The following is a 14,764-nucleotide window of genomic DNA, read 5'->3' as shown; positions in this document are numbered from 1 at the left end:
CACGTCCGGCTTCCCTTGCTGATAAAAGAGAAGGCCTTTTAGGATCATGAGTAGAATCATGTCACTTCTAGCCTCCTAGCCCTCCCACTGACGACAGGAGAACGTCCAGTGCCGTACTGACTTTGCAGGCCCTCCAGGTGGGACTCCTGCCTCTCTCTCTAACCTCACCCCTCATGCTGCTCTCTCCCTCTGCACTCCTTGTATTCATATCACATCAGCCGCATGGCCTCTGCGTTTGCTGTCCCCTCCCCCACCGAATGCTGTCCCCCCAGGTCAACTCATCCCGCAAGGTTTGCGGAAACGCGGCCTCCCTACAGAGAGAGGCCGCTCCTCGCGATCACGGAGCGCTTCATTTCTTCAGGTCTTTGTTATCTTGTTTGTATAAGCACTACCTTACTGTTCATCTCAAGGAGCCCTGTCCAGAACTTTCTGTGATGACGAACACGGTCTATTTCACACTCCCCAGTACTTAACAGCCACCAGGCTCAAGGTGGCAACTGATCACCTGAAAAGTGGCCAGTTGCAGCCAAAGGAATACATTTCTAATTCTACTTAATGTAATTTAAATGCAAATGGCCACAGGAGGCTGGTGGCCACTGGGCGGCCTGGCGCAGGTAAAGACTACATGCCAAGGGCAGAAATATCGTGTGACTGATCCGTCCTCACGCCTCTCAGCTCCTAGTGCAATGGCTTCTGCCAACAGGGAACACAAATATTACCCTGAGCAGTAAATGAGCAGGTTCTCAAGCAAATGCAATTAAATTACAGTTTGAGGATCAGGCCCTCTTTGCACTACTGGAAAAGACTGAACTGCTCAATATAGACACCTCCTTCCGCAATCAAACTTGGCCTGGGCCACGCACTTCAAAGCAGAAAGCCGGACGAACCTCCAATTTTGACGGTGAAATCGTGGGCCACCATGCAATTTCGAGCGGCAAGATCCCGGTGCACAAACTTCTTGGCATTGAGGTACGCCATCCCGTCGGCAATCTCCGCCGCCATCTGAATCATCTCTTGCAGGGTCGGAGGAGGGCGGCCGGGGTTATTCTAAAGTCGAAACATGGGGTCGTGTTCAGCAACGCAGGCCCCTGCGGCCGGGAGCGGGTGCCCGGCGGGGTCCCCACGGGCAGCTCACCTCAGCCTCCGGCCGCAGGGAGCGGAGGTAGCTCTTGAGGTCCCCGTGGGCCATCAGCTCCATCACCACCAGCGTGGGCTGGCCCTTGGACACCACCCCCAGGAGGCGGACCTGCGGAGGAAGCGCAGCACGTTCTAGGGGGAGGGTCTGGGGGAAGGTGTCCACTCACGAAGGTGACACACAGCACCCTGCGTGGTGAGCTCTGCTCTGTCCAGCTCAACTGCTACGACAGGGGAGTCACAGGAAGGAGAAAGAATTCAGGACTCCCGGTCTGGTGGGCGGGGAAGCAGACAGACATGCCTACAGACAGCAACCGTCCACGGCAGACACTCGGGTACCCCCTCGGTGTCCCTGAGCACGTGAGGCACGTTCCCACCTGAAGCCTTTGCACCTGCTGTTCCCTCTGCCTGGCCCTCTGTTCCCTGACATGTCCACACGGCTCAGTCCCTCCATCCTTAAGTCTTGGCCCATATACACCTGTTCCCAGTCCTGAATGCCCAGTGGCCAGACTCTGCTCTCCTGTTCCATCCCGCCATGGCGTCAGCTCGTGTCTCCCGTGAGGAGCTTACTGGGCTTGGAGTCTGCACCCGATGCATCACGGAGACGGGAATGGGGCTTAGCGCCCAGCAGAGCCCCTTAGCACTCGGCTCCAGGAGACGAGGAGCGGGAAGCGGTGGGGAGGGAGGAGGTGAGCACTCGTGTGTTTAAGGGCTGTAAAGGAGCCAGGAAGAGGGATGCCTGGGGGGCTCAGTCTGTTGAGCATCCGACTTCGGCTCAGGTCATGATCTCACAGTTGGTGGGTTCGAGCCCCACGTCGGGCTCTGTGCTGACAGCTCGGAGCCTGGAGCTGCTTCTGATTCTGGGTCTCCCTCCCTCTCTTTGACCCTCCCCCACTCACACTCTGTGTCTGTCTTGCCCAAAAATAATAAAATGTTAAAAAAAAATTTTTTTAAGGAGCCAGGAAGAGGAAAGACACAAGACATTCTGGAAAGCAATGGACGAGTCTGGCTCCAGGCAAGGTGGGAGAGGGTGTGATTAGAGGAGGGAGAAGGGGGGGCTCCCCCACACGTTCAGGATCCTTCGCAGAGTTGGGGACAGCCAGGGTCCACACCTCGGGCCCTCCCACCCTGTGCAGTAGGGGCAGGAGGGAGGGGCGCAGGCAAAGGAAGCCCCTGTCTGCTCTGGGCCAGAGGCGGACTCACCACGTGGTGGCAGGTGAAGCCCTTCATGACCGAGGCCTCGTTGAGAAACTCGATCCTCTCCCGCAGGCTGGCAGACTCGTTGACCGTCTTCACCGCCACACGGGTCTCCGCCTCGCCCTTGACGATGTCCCTGGCGTGGCCCTCGTACACCATGCCGAAGGAGCCCTGGCCCAGCTCCCGCAGGAGGGTCACCTTCTCCCGCGGCACCTCCCACTCGTCCGGCACATACACAGAGCAGGGAAACACTGCTCCTCACTTATCTACACAGCGTCCTCGCCGGGCCCCGGGGCCCCCAGCCCCCCTCCCACCGGAGCACCGCCCCCCACCCCACCCCCGCCGGGCAGATGTTCGTTCAGTGATCCCTGGGGTCCAGAACCTGAGCAGGACGGGTGTGGGTCCCTGCCCTCACACAGGGACGGCCACTACGGGTCCAGGGTCCTGGGCAGGAAGTGCCGAGCCACGCCTGCCTCCTCATCCTTTCTGATTTCAGGGCCCCACCACCGAACAATGCGACCTCCCATCGGAGGCTGTTGCTTCTGCCAAGGGCCCAGGGGATGGGACGCAACCACGCCTGCCAACCCCTGGGATGTGGATGGACCCATCCAAGGGCCCCCAGCACCAGCAGATCCCCAGGCAGGCAGCAGTCATGGGACTGAGGCCCAGCTGATCAGATCACAGGTGGCAGACCCACCAAACCGCACTAATATGGTGGTTGTCTTAAGCCCCTGAAGTTGGGGTGCTTTGTTACACAGCAAACAGTTTGCAGATGAATACACAAAGGCCTCATAAGAAAAGCTGAAATGGTTCCCGCCTTCCTCTACCTGTTCCAGGCTGAATGCAGCCATCGCTGCATTCCTGGAGGCCGGCAGGGCAGGAGGGTGGGCAGGCAGCCCTGAGCAGCCGTCCTGGCCTCATGCCCTCACCCCCTGAGGTTCAGCGTCCCCACCTCCGACGTGTGGTACCAGTGCCGCTCCCACACCGCGAGAGGAGGGTCCTCAGTCTGTGTTCATTCCCTCCCGCTCCCGCCACACAGCCCCACCGGGAATGACTGCTTTCTCTGCTGTGACGCTTTGGCACCTAGGCCCTCGATGACCCCAAAGGGGGCGGCCCCTCCCCAGGTGGCCAATTCCTAGACATAGTAAGGGGCCTGCCTGTGAGTGCACCTTCTGGGCGCAAAACCGCCGATCCAGAGCCCAAACCCTAACCCCTCCCTCTGCGGGGCCCGCACCCTCTAGGCTCCATCCCCGTCCCCTGGCCACCCCAGGGCCAGGCCCTACACCCTGGAATGCACCAGAATCATTCAAACGAGCCAGTCCTCCGTCTTCCCTGCCTCGCCTCGCCTCCCCAAGGAAACCGCAGCAAACACTCCTGTCCGCGTTCTCCCCGCGCTCCCTCTGTCTCCTGCCCGACCCTGGGGCTCCCCTGTGCGGCGCTGCCCCCCTCCCCGCATGTCTGCATGTCTTATCAGACCAATTAAAACAAGTCCTGGGGGTCCTTAAGCACATCACCCCGTCTCCCAAAGCAGCAGCAACGACGCTCATGCCTTGAAAGTCACTTTTCTGCTTTCCGCTGCGTGAAGCACTTTGGAAACTTGCACTGCAGCGACGCATTCTCCTCTGACGGAGCTGCCACGCCTCGTCTACACGGCTTGCTCCGCGCCCTTTGGCACAATCAAGGGAAACGCAGGTGCCGGCCGTGCGTTACCACCGCATCGGCCCCACGCCCACGTCAGGCGCCACCAACACACACAGCCTCCTGCTCACCCCATTCTGTCCTCCATTCCTGTCTTCCCCACCCCCCTGACCCCCAGTTTCTCATTCTGGCCGCCGACTCCCGCCCGCCAGCTTAGACGGCAAGTCCGTACACGGCTCTGCGGCTCTGACCCTCGCCACTGTCGCCGGCACGGGCCCCAGGCTCCAGGCCCCACAGCTGGGACACCAGATTCTTGGCCTCCCTGCCCCGCCAGATCAGGCCATCCAATGCGTGCCGGACGGCAGGTGTCCGGCTGCTCCCACATCGGGGTCTCTGCAGCAAGACGCAGGTCTCAAGCGAACACGAGGGCCCCTCTCAGCCTCCCAGGGTGTCAGCCCCCGACGTGCACTTGACAGCAATGGCAAAGGGCACCGGAGGGCAGGATTCCGGACGCCCAGGGGTCAGGGGATGGTACTCACCATCACTGGCACTGAGGTACTCCGGGTTCGAAGAAGCATACAGTGGCCCCAGTGGCCCATCCGGCTGCCTGGAAGGGAAAAAGGAAGACACACTAGCTTGGTATTCTCGCGAGACCCTGGGTCACTCCCAAGGGGGTCACGAGCTCCCCAGTGTAAATGGCAAGCCTCCCCGGCAGCATCCCCGTGGTAATCCTGGGTACGGTCTGGGGTTATGAACGGAAGCCATCAGATGGCTATGTAAGTGCATCATCGTGGAACCGTAAACTGTAATTCATGGGTGTCCCCCAACTCCCAAAAACCACTCACCCACTGTATTTGCATCCCGGCTCATGAGAAACAATGGTTACGTTTTCAGGAAAATTTGGGAGCAGGGTGTTAATACAACCATCATTCAAAATTAAACAGCATAGGTTTACAATGGAATAAAATGCTGTTCAAAGCCAACTTACCATTTCCTAATTATCTTACTATCATCGGTGACACGTCTAGCTTGCAACTGGCCATAGCAGGAATATTACATCACAGCAAGAAACAGGAATGCTACAAACCAAGACTTGATCTATTGTTCTGTTCTCTGTCCAGGCTTAAGATGATGGCAAAAATGTTACGATGCAGATTAAGCTTAAAAGTCTGTCAGCTCTGGGGCGCCTGGGGGGCTCCGTGGGTTGAGCGTCTGACTTCAGCTCAGGTCGTGATCTCACGGGTTTTGGGTTCCAGCCCCGTCGGGCTCTGCGCTGACCGCTCAGAGCCTGCAGCCTGCTTCGGATTGTGTCTCCCTCCCTCTCTGCCCCTCCCCTGCTCATGCTCTTTCTCTCAATCATTAAAAAAAACCTTTTAATTAAAAAAGAACACGTTCCTCTGGTATTTAAGAATTATTACCTAGTTGACTAAAGTCACTTCTTCATTGATGAACCTAGACACCCTATTTCATTTTTACCATACTCTTTAAGGAAAACAAAACACCAACCAACATTCAGGTTGGAACTATATTCATTCATCACTTGCAACCATAGGTTGGCTACGGATACAAAGGTTCGGGGCGGAGGAGGGGGGAGGAATCAACTGAAACATTTGGTGAGAATCAGCCAGCTAGACGATAATGCGTCGTACATATCATATTATGGCTGTGACCTGTAAACTGCATGCTATACGCATCCTTCGTGACGGTAAAACACACAATGAACTTAGACATAGCGCTCTCTGCACCTAGGCACACTTCCTGTTCTGGAGAGCCAGTGTTTACCCATTTCCGCCCCCCACCATCACACCTACCTCTTTCTCAGGAACAGGTAAATACTTCCGATCACAACACTGAAGAGAAACACGAAGATGAGGGGGCCGATGATGATTTTTGCAATATTCGATGGGACATCTACTGAAATAGAGTAAGAAAACAGATGTTTCACCCCAAAAGGTATTCAGAGCGCGTGTCATACCTACGCCTGTAATGGCCGGCCACACACACCTGCCCCCTTCTCTTGCTGGTCTCCCGTCTCCTGGGCTCTTCATTGTCCCGAATCACCAGTTGGTTCCATGGGGCTGGGAGGTGGGCTCAGAGGCCCCGACCCCCAGACCACTGCCCACTGCCTCCTCCCTCCCCCGCCCCCTCGCCCAGGGCCAGCTTCACAGGCACGTGAGCCCGGCTGTCACCCACGTCCCCACACTTGGAAGGGCCCTGCTCCTTAACACGCCATCTCGAAAGTCTTAACAGTTTGTAAACTAATGGTCTTACATTTTCATTCTGCAGAAATGAAATGTTAATTCCCCACCCACCCACCCAATTAAATTGCCTATTTTAATCCCGACAGCACCTCTGGCAGAAGAAAAACTCACCAGGAAGTGCCCTGGGGTGTGCTAGGGCCGCCCCCCGACCCTGCAAACATCTTCGCCCAAAGAAATGTGTTAAATTTGCACAGAAGGCCCGGCTGCGTGAGTATAAACACGCCTGTGTATTCGGACCCTCCCAAGCCGAGGAGGAAAACGGGTTCCGAGGAATCAGGGGGGGAGCCGGTTCCCCGACTCATTAACATCAACAGCGGTTTGCTGATCACCTACAGAAAGTACTGGGCACTATTTGAAGAGCTTTGCAGCGGTGATTTTATTTAATTGTCACATAAGCCAAAGTGGCAGGTGGTGTGACAGGCCAGTTAGCAGATTGGGAAGAGGCTCAGAGACTGGAGGGGTCCTGCCCCGAAATCCCAGAGCCCCGATCCTCGGTGGGCCAGGGATTTCAACCCGGGCAGTCTGAGTGAGTTCTTGACCACTGTTCCACGTGGCCTTGGTGGCCAGCGCTGCCCTGAGACCCCCTGTCCTCCTGTCCCCCTCCCGGAACTGACAGCCTACGCCTTATCTCCCCGCGGCTACAGAAAGTCCCGTACATACCTGGTGGCTGAACGGGCCATGAGAGATGGAAACCTACTAGGCGTCTGCATGTCCCTCCCCCCCCCCCCCCCCCCCCCCCCCCCCCCCCCCCCCGTCCCTTTTTCCTTGGGAACAGGGAACCTGGAGGCCACCGTGGGGCCAGGACTCACAGTGTCTCAGGACACAATCAGAGAGGTAGGCTGCGCCCCGCCAACCTCCCCTCTGCTTCCTGGATACCACAGTCCCGCGCACGCCTCTGATGCCGGCGGCCACCAGAACCGGGGTGAAGAAACGGAAGCAGCCAGGGCGGAAAATCTGAGAACTCCTGCTCTGAGTCGTGGAAGGGTAGGGTCAGCCCCTGGGGCAGTGCCTCCTTAGAGTCTGCACCTGGCTTGCTTGCTATAAATAAAAAAGCACTCAGGGTGCCTGAGTGGCTCGGTCATTTGAGCGTCCAACTCCTGATCTCAGCTCAGGTCATGATCTTAGGGTTCGTGAGTTCGAGCCCCGTGTTGGGTTCTGGGCTGATGAGGCAGAGCCTGCTTGGGATTCTGTCTCTCCTTCTCTCTGTCCCTCCCCCACTGTGTGTGTGTGTGGGGGGGGGGGTGCGAGAGCACCATGCTCTCAAAATAAATAAGCTTAGAAAGGAGGAAAGAGAAAGAAAGAAGGAAGGAAGGAAGGAAGGGAAAAGGGAAAAGAGAAGGAAGTAAAAAGAGAAAAGAAAAGAGGGAAGGGAAAGGGAAGGAAAGGAAAGTCAGGAGGGAGGGAGAAAAGAATCACTTTTAAATAATCTACTGTGTCAACCATGTAATTCTCCGGGCTTGTTTCTCTAGTAACACTGGGCTGCGTTTCCTTGAACATGTATCTTTTTTTGGACATCTCTGATCATTTCCTCAGGATAAATTTCTAGAACCAGAACTGTTGGCTCGGAGAGGAAGAGCTTTTATAAAATGTTTGATACATATTAGCAAAGAACATCCATGTGCCTCTACTCTCGGACCACACTACCCGCTAGAATTAACAGAGGAGGGCACGTGTGAAGAGGGTGCTGGGCGTTGTATGGAAATGATGAACCACTGACTTCCACTCCTGAAACCAACAGTGCACTGTTTTGTTAACTAAAATGGAAATGTTTAAAATATATTCATATTAAAACATATTTATATCATAAATATATTAAAATATATTTGGATTAAATATATATTTTAATAACCCAGAAACAAAAAGCCTTACCAATTTGATAAGTTAAAAATTACATCTTGATTTGTTTTTTTTTTTAATGTGGCTTTGAGGTTGGACTTTTTCCCTTATGTCTTCTATCTTTTCTATTTCTTTTTAAATTGGATGTTTAAGGGGTGCCTGGGTGGCTCAGTCGGTTGAGCGTCCGACTTCGGCTCGGGTCATGATCTCACAGTTTGTGAGTTCGAGCCCCGCATCGGGCTCTGCGCTGACAGCTCAGAGCCTGGAGCCTGCTTCAGATTCTGTGTCTCCCTCTCTCTCTGACCCTCCCCCACTGGTGTTCTGTTTCTGTTTCAATAATAAATAAACATTAAAAAGTTTAAAAAAAAACGATCTATTGCTGTCCCAGACAAAAAAATCAATGTTTTTTTAGTTCTCACCGAAACCTCCTTTCATCTCTGGAGGGATCCCATGGTCACATGAGGAAGTGCAGACTCAGAGAGGGCAAGCACCCTGCCCAGGTCACACAGCAGCAGCTGGCAGACCCAGAGGGCAAGTCCAGGGCCAGCGGGCACAGCCTCCGAGCTTCCCCAGCCAGCCTCTGAAACGTTCTGCCACACTCAGCACCCGGCGCAGAGCCCGCCAAAGCAGCCGTGCCCACTTACAATAGTCTGTCACATAGAAATAAGTGGCTTCTGTCCAGGAGCCGTTGCCCGCCAGGGAGGTGGCCCGAACTCGCACACTGTAGTTCCCCGGTGGCAGCCCGCGCAGCCTGCAGCCCCGCTCCAGAGCGAAGTGTCTGCGGGACACGCACAGGTGCAGCTCCTGGAAGACAGAGGAGAGAGGCCGGTGTGGGAGGGCTGGTGTGGGAGGGGCTGGTGTGGGAGGGCACGCCCCCCCAGGGCCCGCCCCTCCACCGGCGGGAATGTGCAGGAATGTCGGGAAGGACACAGAGGAGGGGCACCTGGGGGCTCAGTCAGTTAAGGATCTTATGGTTTGTGGGGCGCCTGGGTGGCTCAGTCGGTTAAGCGTCCGGCTTCAGCTCAGGATCTCACGTTCATGGGTTTGAGCCCCCCCCCCGTCGGGCTCTGTGCTGACAGCTCAGAGCCTGGAGCTGCTTCACATTCTGTGTCTCCCTCCCTCTCTGACTCTCCCCTGCTCACGCTGTCTCTCTCTGTCTCTCAAAAAAAAAAAAGGGATCTCACGGTTTGTGAGTTTGAGCCCCGCGTTGAGCCCCAAGTTGGGCTCTGTGTCGACAGTGCGCAGCCGGCTTGGGATTCCGTCTCCCTCTCCCCTCCCCCGCTTGCTCTCTCACAAAATAAATGAAAACAAACTTAAAAGCAAAGAGAGGACATACAGGGAGTAAGGAACGGTCACTGGGTGACATGGAAGTGACATGAGCGCCCTAGTTTTGGGGACAAGGAAGCAGACAGGGAGGCGATCACTACTGATAACCCTTCCTAAACCACAAGCCAAGCATTTGACCTGGATTGGGTCACTTCCTTCTCACCCCACCGGGGCTCGGCCTCTTGTGGGAGACAGGAAACGGAGGCTCAGGGCAGAGGTCGGCCAACTTTGCAGTAAAGGGCCAGACAGTAAATGCGTTTGGCTTCAAGGGGCCGGTCCCTGGGACCCACTCAGGTCTGCCGTTGTGGGACAAAAGCAGCCAGCGACGGCCCCCACCCCACCAGCATCCGTCCCCAGACAGGCGAGGCTGCGCGCCCCCGCGCCCCTGGGGCAGGGGCCACCAGACTCCCCGGGAGTGGACGCGTGTCACGACCTCGGTCTTCTCTCCATGGTTTGAAATGCTTTTCCCCAACCATTTTAAGATGCAAAACGATCCTTTGATCTGGGGCTGCACCAACCCAGCGGGCCGCCCAGGTGGGGGAGACCACGCGGCCATGGGGAAGCGCTGGCGGCTGGAGGTGGCGGGGCCGGCCCCGGAGTCCAGACCCATCCGGCCCCCAAACGCTGTGAAACCGCCGCGGGGCACTGTCACCAGCCTCCACAAAGTCCGAGCCGGATGGGAAAGGAGACAGCCACGTCACCTAACCCGGACTCCGGGCTCTGCCCCACACCCCCTGGTCTCGGATCCAAACCCGGGCGTGGGCTTCGTGTCTGAAGGCAGATCTTAAAGCTTCTTCCTTCCCAGGGCGCAGCCGTTTGATTCGATGTGATTCACTGTACCATCATTAAAAGCTGGGATCGACCCAAATCTCGGAAAACAGAGAGGAGATAAGGATGGCAGACACGCCCCAGTGATAAACAGAGATCGACCCCGAGCTCATGAGAAGAGGCGTGAGGCTCCCCGGGAAAGTAAGACGGTGAAACCTGCACGCATCGGGCCAAATTTTAAAAACTTTCCAAAACAGCTCCAAGTTAATCGTGCATGCAGAGAGCCGGGCTGGAAAGTTTTAGCGGGAGAGAAAGAACCGTAAAAAACCCCGGGCTTATCATGTGACAGTAACAGCAAGAAAACAGATCGGGCTGGATCAGGCTGGCTTCAGGGGCCCCGTCCAAACGTTCTTCCAAGTGGAATGAGTCACCAAAGGAGAAAGGGACAAATAAGCAAATATAGAACCCGAAGGTAGCTGCTATCCAGGACAAAGGGGAACCGCATCCTCCAAGGCCGGCTGCGGACCCCAGGCACTGCAAGGGGTATACGACGGAAGGAACCAGAAGCTCAGGCCGCTGTCTCCACCGACACCAAGAAACAAGAACAAAAAGCAAAACAAGAGGCAAAAACCTCTATAGAGAAGCCAGTGACACAGAAGTTGGTGCCAACAAGGAAGCAAAGCTCAAAACTGAAAGATTCTGGTGCAGAGGAAGGGAACCCCCCACAACGAAGAATCGAGGCTCCTCGCCAGGAGGGGTGGCCCCTGCGGCCAAGGTCTCTGGGGGCCGAGAGGGGGTGTGGTTAAGAAGGCGAAGGACTTGGACTCAAGGTCCAAGGAGAAAGAGACTCAGGAGTGATGCAGCTGGAGGGAATTTCAGCTATCCAACCAGCAAATACAAAAAGCAAAAAGAAAGAAAAGAAAGAAAAGAAAATGACGTCCCACCCAGGGCTGGAGGGAATTTTGTAGGACTGGCAAAATCATACCGCAAGGGTGTTAAAGAAGTGTTACATTATTTTCTCACTTAATTTTTTTAATGCTTATTTATTTTTGAGAGAGAGAGATAGAGAGACAGAACATGAGCAGCGGAGGAGCAAAGAGAGAGGGAGACACAGACACAGGAGGGACACAGGCTCCAGGCTCTGGGCTGGCTGGCAGCACAGCCCGACGCAGGGCTCGGACCACGAACCGCGAGGTCACGGCCTGAGCCAAAGTCAGACTTTTAACTGACGGAGCCACCCAGGCGCCCCTAAAATGGTCTCTCAAAGGGGATTGTAATCTCTCACTCTCTATTTCCCCCCATCTCTCTGTTCCCATAAAGGGCAAACAGGACTGACCGGTCTGGGACAGGTGTGGGCTCATCCTCAGCCCCACCCGGGTTCCAGGACTGACCCTCACTTCCCACGGCTGCCCCGAGCCAAAGAGGCCCATGGGTTCGGGGGTGAGCACAGAACTCAGGCCCAAACGAACCATCCAAGACAACGCAAACCGAGACCACAGCGAGACACCATTCACACCCACCAGCATGCTCCTGTCCAAGAGACAGCCCAGAACAGGTGCCGGCCACCAAAGTGGAGAAATTGGAACCCTCACACACTGCCGGTGGGGACAGAAAATGGTACAGCCACTTTGGGAAAGAGTGGACATTTCCTTTAGAAGTTAAATGCAGAGTTGGGGCGCCCGGGTGGCTCAGGTGGTGAAGCGTCGGACTTCGGCTCAGGTCATGATCTCACGGTTCATGGGTTCGAGCCCCACGTCGGGCTCTGTGCTGACAGCTCAGAGCCTGGAGCCTGCTTTGGATTCTGTGTCTCCCTCTCTCTCCGCCCTTCCCCCAATTGGGCTCTGTCTCTCGTTCTCTCTCTCAAAAATAAACATTAAAAAAATTTTTTTTTAGTTAAATGCAGAGTTAGCACAGAACTCAGGATTCCATCCCTTGGTGCGCACCCAAGAGACACAAAAACTTGCACATCGACATTCCGAGCAGCATTACTCACAATGGCCATAAGGTGGAAACAACCCAAATGTCCATCTACGGATGAGTGAATAACAAAATGGGGTCCATCGATCTGAAACCAGGATCCAAAGGCCATTTATGCTGTGATTCATTCATAGGAAATACCCAGAACAGCAAATTCATAGATACAGAAAGCAGAGAACAGGCTGGAGAGGAGGCAGGGAAGACCGGGGTCGGGGGGGGGGGGGGGGGGGGGGGGGGGGGGGGGGGGGGGGGGGCGGCGGTTTAGGGTAATGAAAATACTCTGATGGCTGCCCAACTCTGTGAATTACTAAAAACCACTGAACTGTAGGGGACCTGCTGGGCTCGGTCAGTAGAGCGTAAGGCTCTGGATTTCAGGGTTGGGAGTTTGAGCCCCACACTGGGTGCAGATGCACAGATTACTTAAAAACTTTAGAATCATGTTTAAAAACCCGCCAGTGAACTGTAGATTTTAAACGGATGCGTTTTATGGCACGTGACTGGATCACACAGTAAAGCTATCATAAAAAAAAATTTTTTTTAAGGGGAAAAAAAGAAAAAAGAAAACAACCCCCATGTCCATGCCGGACGTTATGGCTCCCAAAACTAAAAGTACAGACTCTCTGGCCATTGAATTGGAGGGTATTATGCTAAGTGAAATAAGTCAGTCAGAGAAAGACACATGTCATGTCTTTTCACTCCTGTGCGGAACTTGAGAAACTTAACAGAAGACCATGGGGGAGGGGGAGGGGGGAAAATAGTTTCAAACACAGAGGGAGGGAGGCAAACCGTAAGAGACTCTCAAATACAGAGAACAAACTGAGGGTGGATGGGGGGAGGGGGGAGGAAAGTGGGTGACGGGCACTGAGGAGGGCGCTTGGGCGGAACACTGGCATTACATGTAAGCAACAAATCACGGGAATCTACCCCCGAAACCAAGGGCACATAGCACATGTGTGTTAGCCAACCTGACAATAAATTCTATTTTAAAAATAATAAATTTTAACATTTCTCCATTAAAAAAAGAAGAAAAGGAAATGACCTCTGACCTCAGTGGGTGCCCTACCCACAGGTGGCGGACTCCAGAGCCCAACAGTGTGGATTCCGGCGCCGCGTGTGTGACCCTGAACCCGCCCGCGCAGCTCCCAAGCTGTCCACACTTCCAGCCGTAAACGGAGGCCCTAACAGATCCCACGTGGTCGGGTCGCCGTGCAGTTTAAATGGTGGCTGCAAAGGATGGGGCAGGAGGGGCTCACTCAGACCCAGGGAGGTGACGTGATTTCTCGGGTTGAAGACACCCACTAAGGGGGGGGAGAGCTGTCCCCAGTCAGAGGCCCGCTGTCCCCAAGTCCAGCCCGCTGCCTGATTTTGTAAAAAAATATTTTATTGGCACACAGCCATACGACAAACTCGAAGCAGACCATCCGGCAGCAAAGCCAAACATGTTTACTGACTGGCCCTTCACAGAAAGAAAAAGTTGCTAAGCCTCAGATCAGAACATCCGAGAGTCCCGGGTTCGAATCCTGACCCGATTCTTGTGGACTCAGGACAAAACTTAAATTCCGGCCGCCTCGGTCCCAAGCTCACTGGCTTCTCCTGAGGACCGACTGCGTTTCATCCTGAGGGGCATATTATTATATGCGTTTGCCATTAAATCGGGATGCGTCTGACAAGCCACACCGATTCACAATTAGGCTTGGTGGCATCTTTTTCTTTTTAAACAGCCCGTAAAAATAACGGGGCTGCCTAATCACGTGTCAGACGTGATGAAATATGATCAACGAGACACGCCTGTGTGTAAAGCGTTTAATACGTGCAGGGCACACGGCGAATCCTTGGCTACTTTTTTGTCCTTCTGAGATCCCACGTTTTGTGCGCTCACCCGTCCCCCTGCCCGGCGTCGGGATGTAAACAGAAAGGGACTTATTAAGGTTGGAAGTGATTTCTCCCCAGTCTCAGGTAACTCTGTCTAAAGTGACCCGGGTCTCCTGTCGCGTCAGGAGGGACACACATGCAGGCAGCCATCATTCACCTCGTAGGACAAGCCGAAAAAGCGACGTGAGAGACCGAGAAAATAAATGAGCTTGTGGATCAGCATTTCTAACTCGCCTCCCTGGAAAGTTGCGAATCAAGGCTTTGAGTCCTAATGACAAAGCATCGAAGAGGAGAACCGTGGGCTAAAATTTAAGAAGAATCGGGCGGAGCGCCTGGTGGCTCAGTGGGTTAAGCGTCCGGCTCTTCAGCTCAGGTCGTGATGTCACGGCTTTGTGGGCTCTGCGCTGGGAGCCTGGAGCCTGCTCGGGATTCTCTCCCTCCCTCTCGGCCTCTCCCTCATTCATGCTGTCTTGTCGCTCTCAAAATAAATAAAAAAAAGAAAAAAAGAGGACAAAGGAGGTACCGATGACAGCTCTGAAGCCGCAGCCAGGCACCGAGGGCCTTACCTCATCGCCGTACCGCCGGTAACTCACTTCATACAGCACAATCAACCCATTGGGTTCCTTAGGTTCCTGCCACATCAGGTGAACGACATTGTTCTCGAAGATCTCGTGGGTCACAGGGCCAACAATGTCATCTGCCTTGGCTGTAAGGAGCAGTGGTTAGAGGCAGGCTCCTGACCCTGGGTCAGATCC

The 14,764-nt window shown here is 54.8% G+C and overlaps 1 protein-coding gene across 1 annotated transcript in view; it reads right to left on the bottom strand.

The window, feature by feature from the left end:
* INSR (insulin receptor) overlaps window positions 1–14,764 on the bottom strand; it is a 107,386-nt gene that overhangs the window by 5,046 nt on the left and 87,576 nt on the right. Inside the window, exons 12-18 of the mRNA XM_029916523.1 lie at window positions 14,576–14,715; window positions 8,711–8,870; window positions 5,781–5,883; window positions 4,509–4,576; window positions 2,338–2,582; window positions 1,136–1,246; window positions 888–1,047 (exon numbers count right to left, since the gene is read on the bottom strand). Coding sequence (XP_029772383.1) covers window positions 888–1,047; window positions 1,136–1,246; window positions 2,338–2,582; window positions 4,509–4,576; window positions 5,781–5,883; window positions 8,711–8,870; window positions 14,576–14,715 — 987 coding nt within the window. The remainder of the gene's footprint in view (window positions 1–887; window positions 1,048–1,135; window positions 1,247–2,337; window positions 2,583–4,508; window positions 4,577–5,780; window positions 5,884–8,710; window positions 8,871–14,575; window positions 14,716–14,764) is intronic.

Source organism: Suricata suricatta, chromosome 12 (genome assembly GCF_006229205.1).
Source record: "Suricata suricatta isolate VVHF042 chromosome 12, meerkat_22Aug2017_6uvM2_HiC, whole genome shotgun sequence".
In the NCBI taxonomy this organism is placed as follows: domain Eukaryota; kingdom Metazoa; phylum Chordata; class Mammalia; order Carnivora; family Herpestidae; genus Suricata; species Suricata suricatta.
The sequence above is the reverse complement of the archived record's forward strand: the minus strand, read 5'-3'. Positions and strand labels throughout refer to the sequence as shown.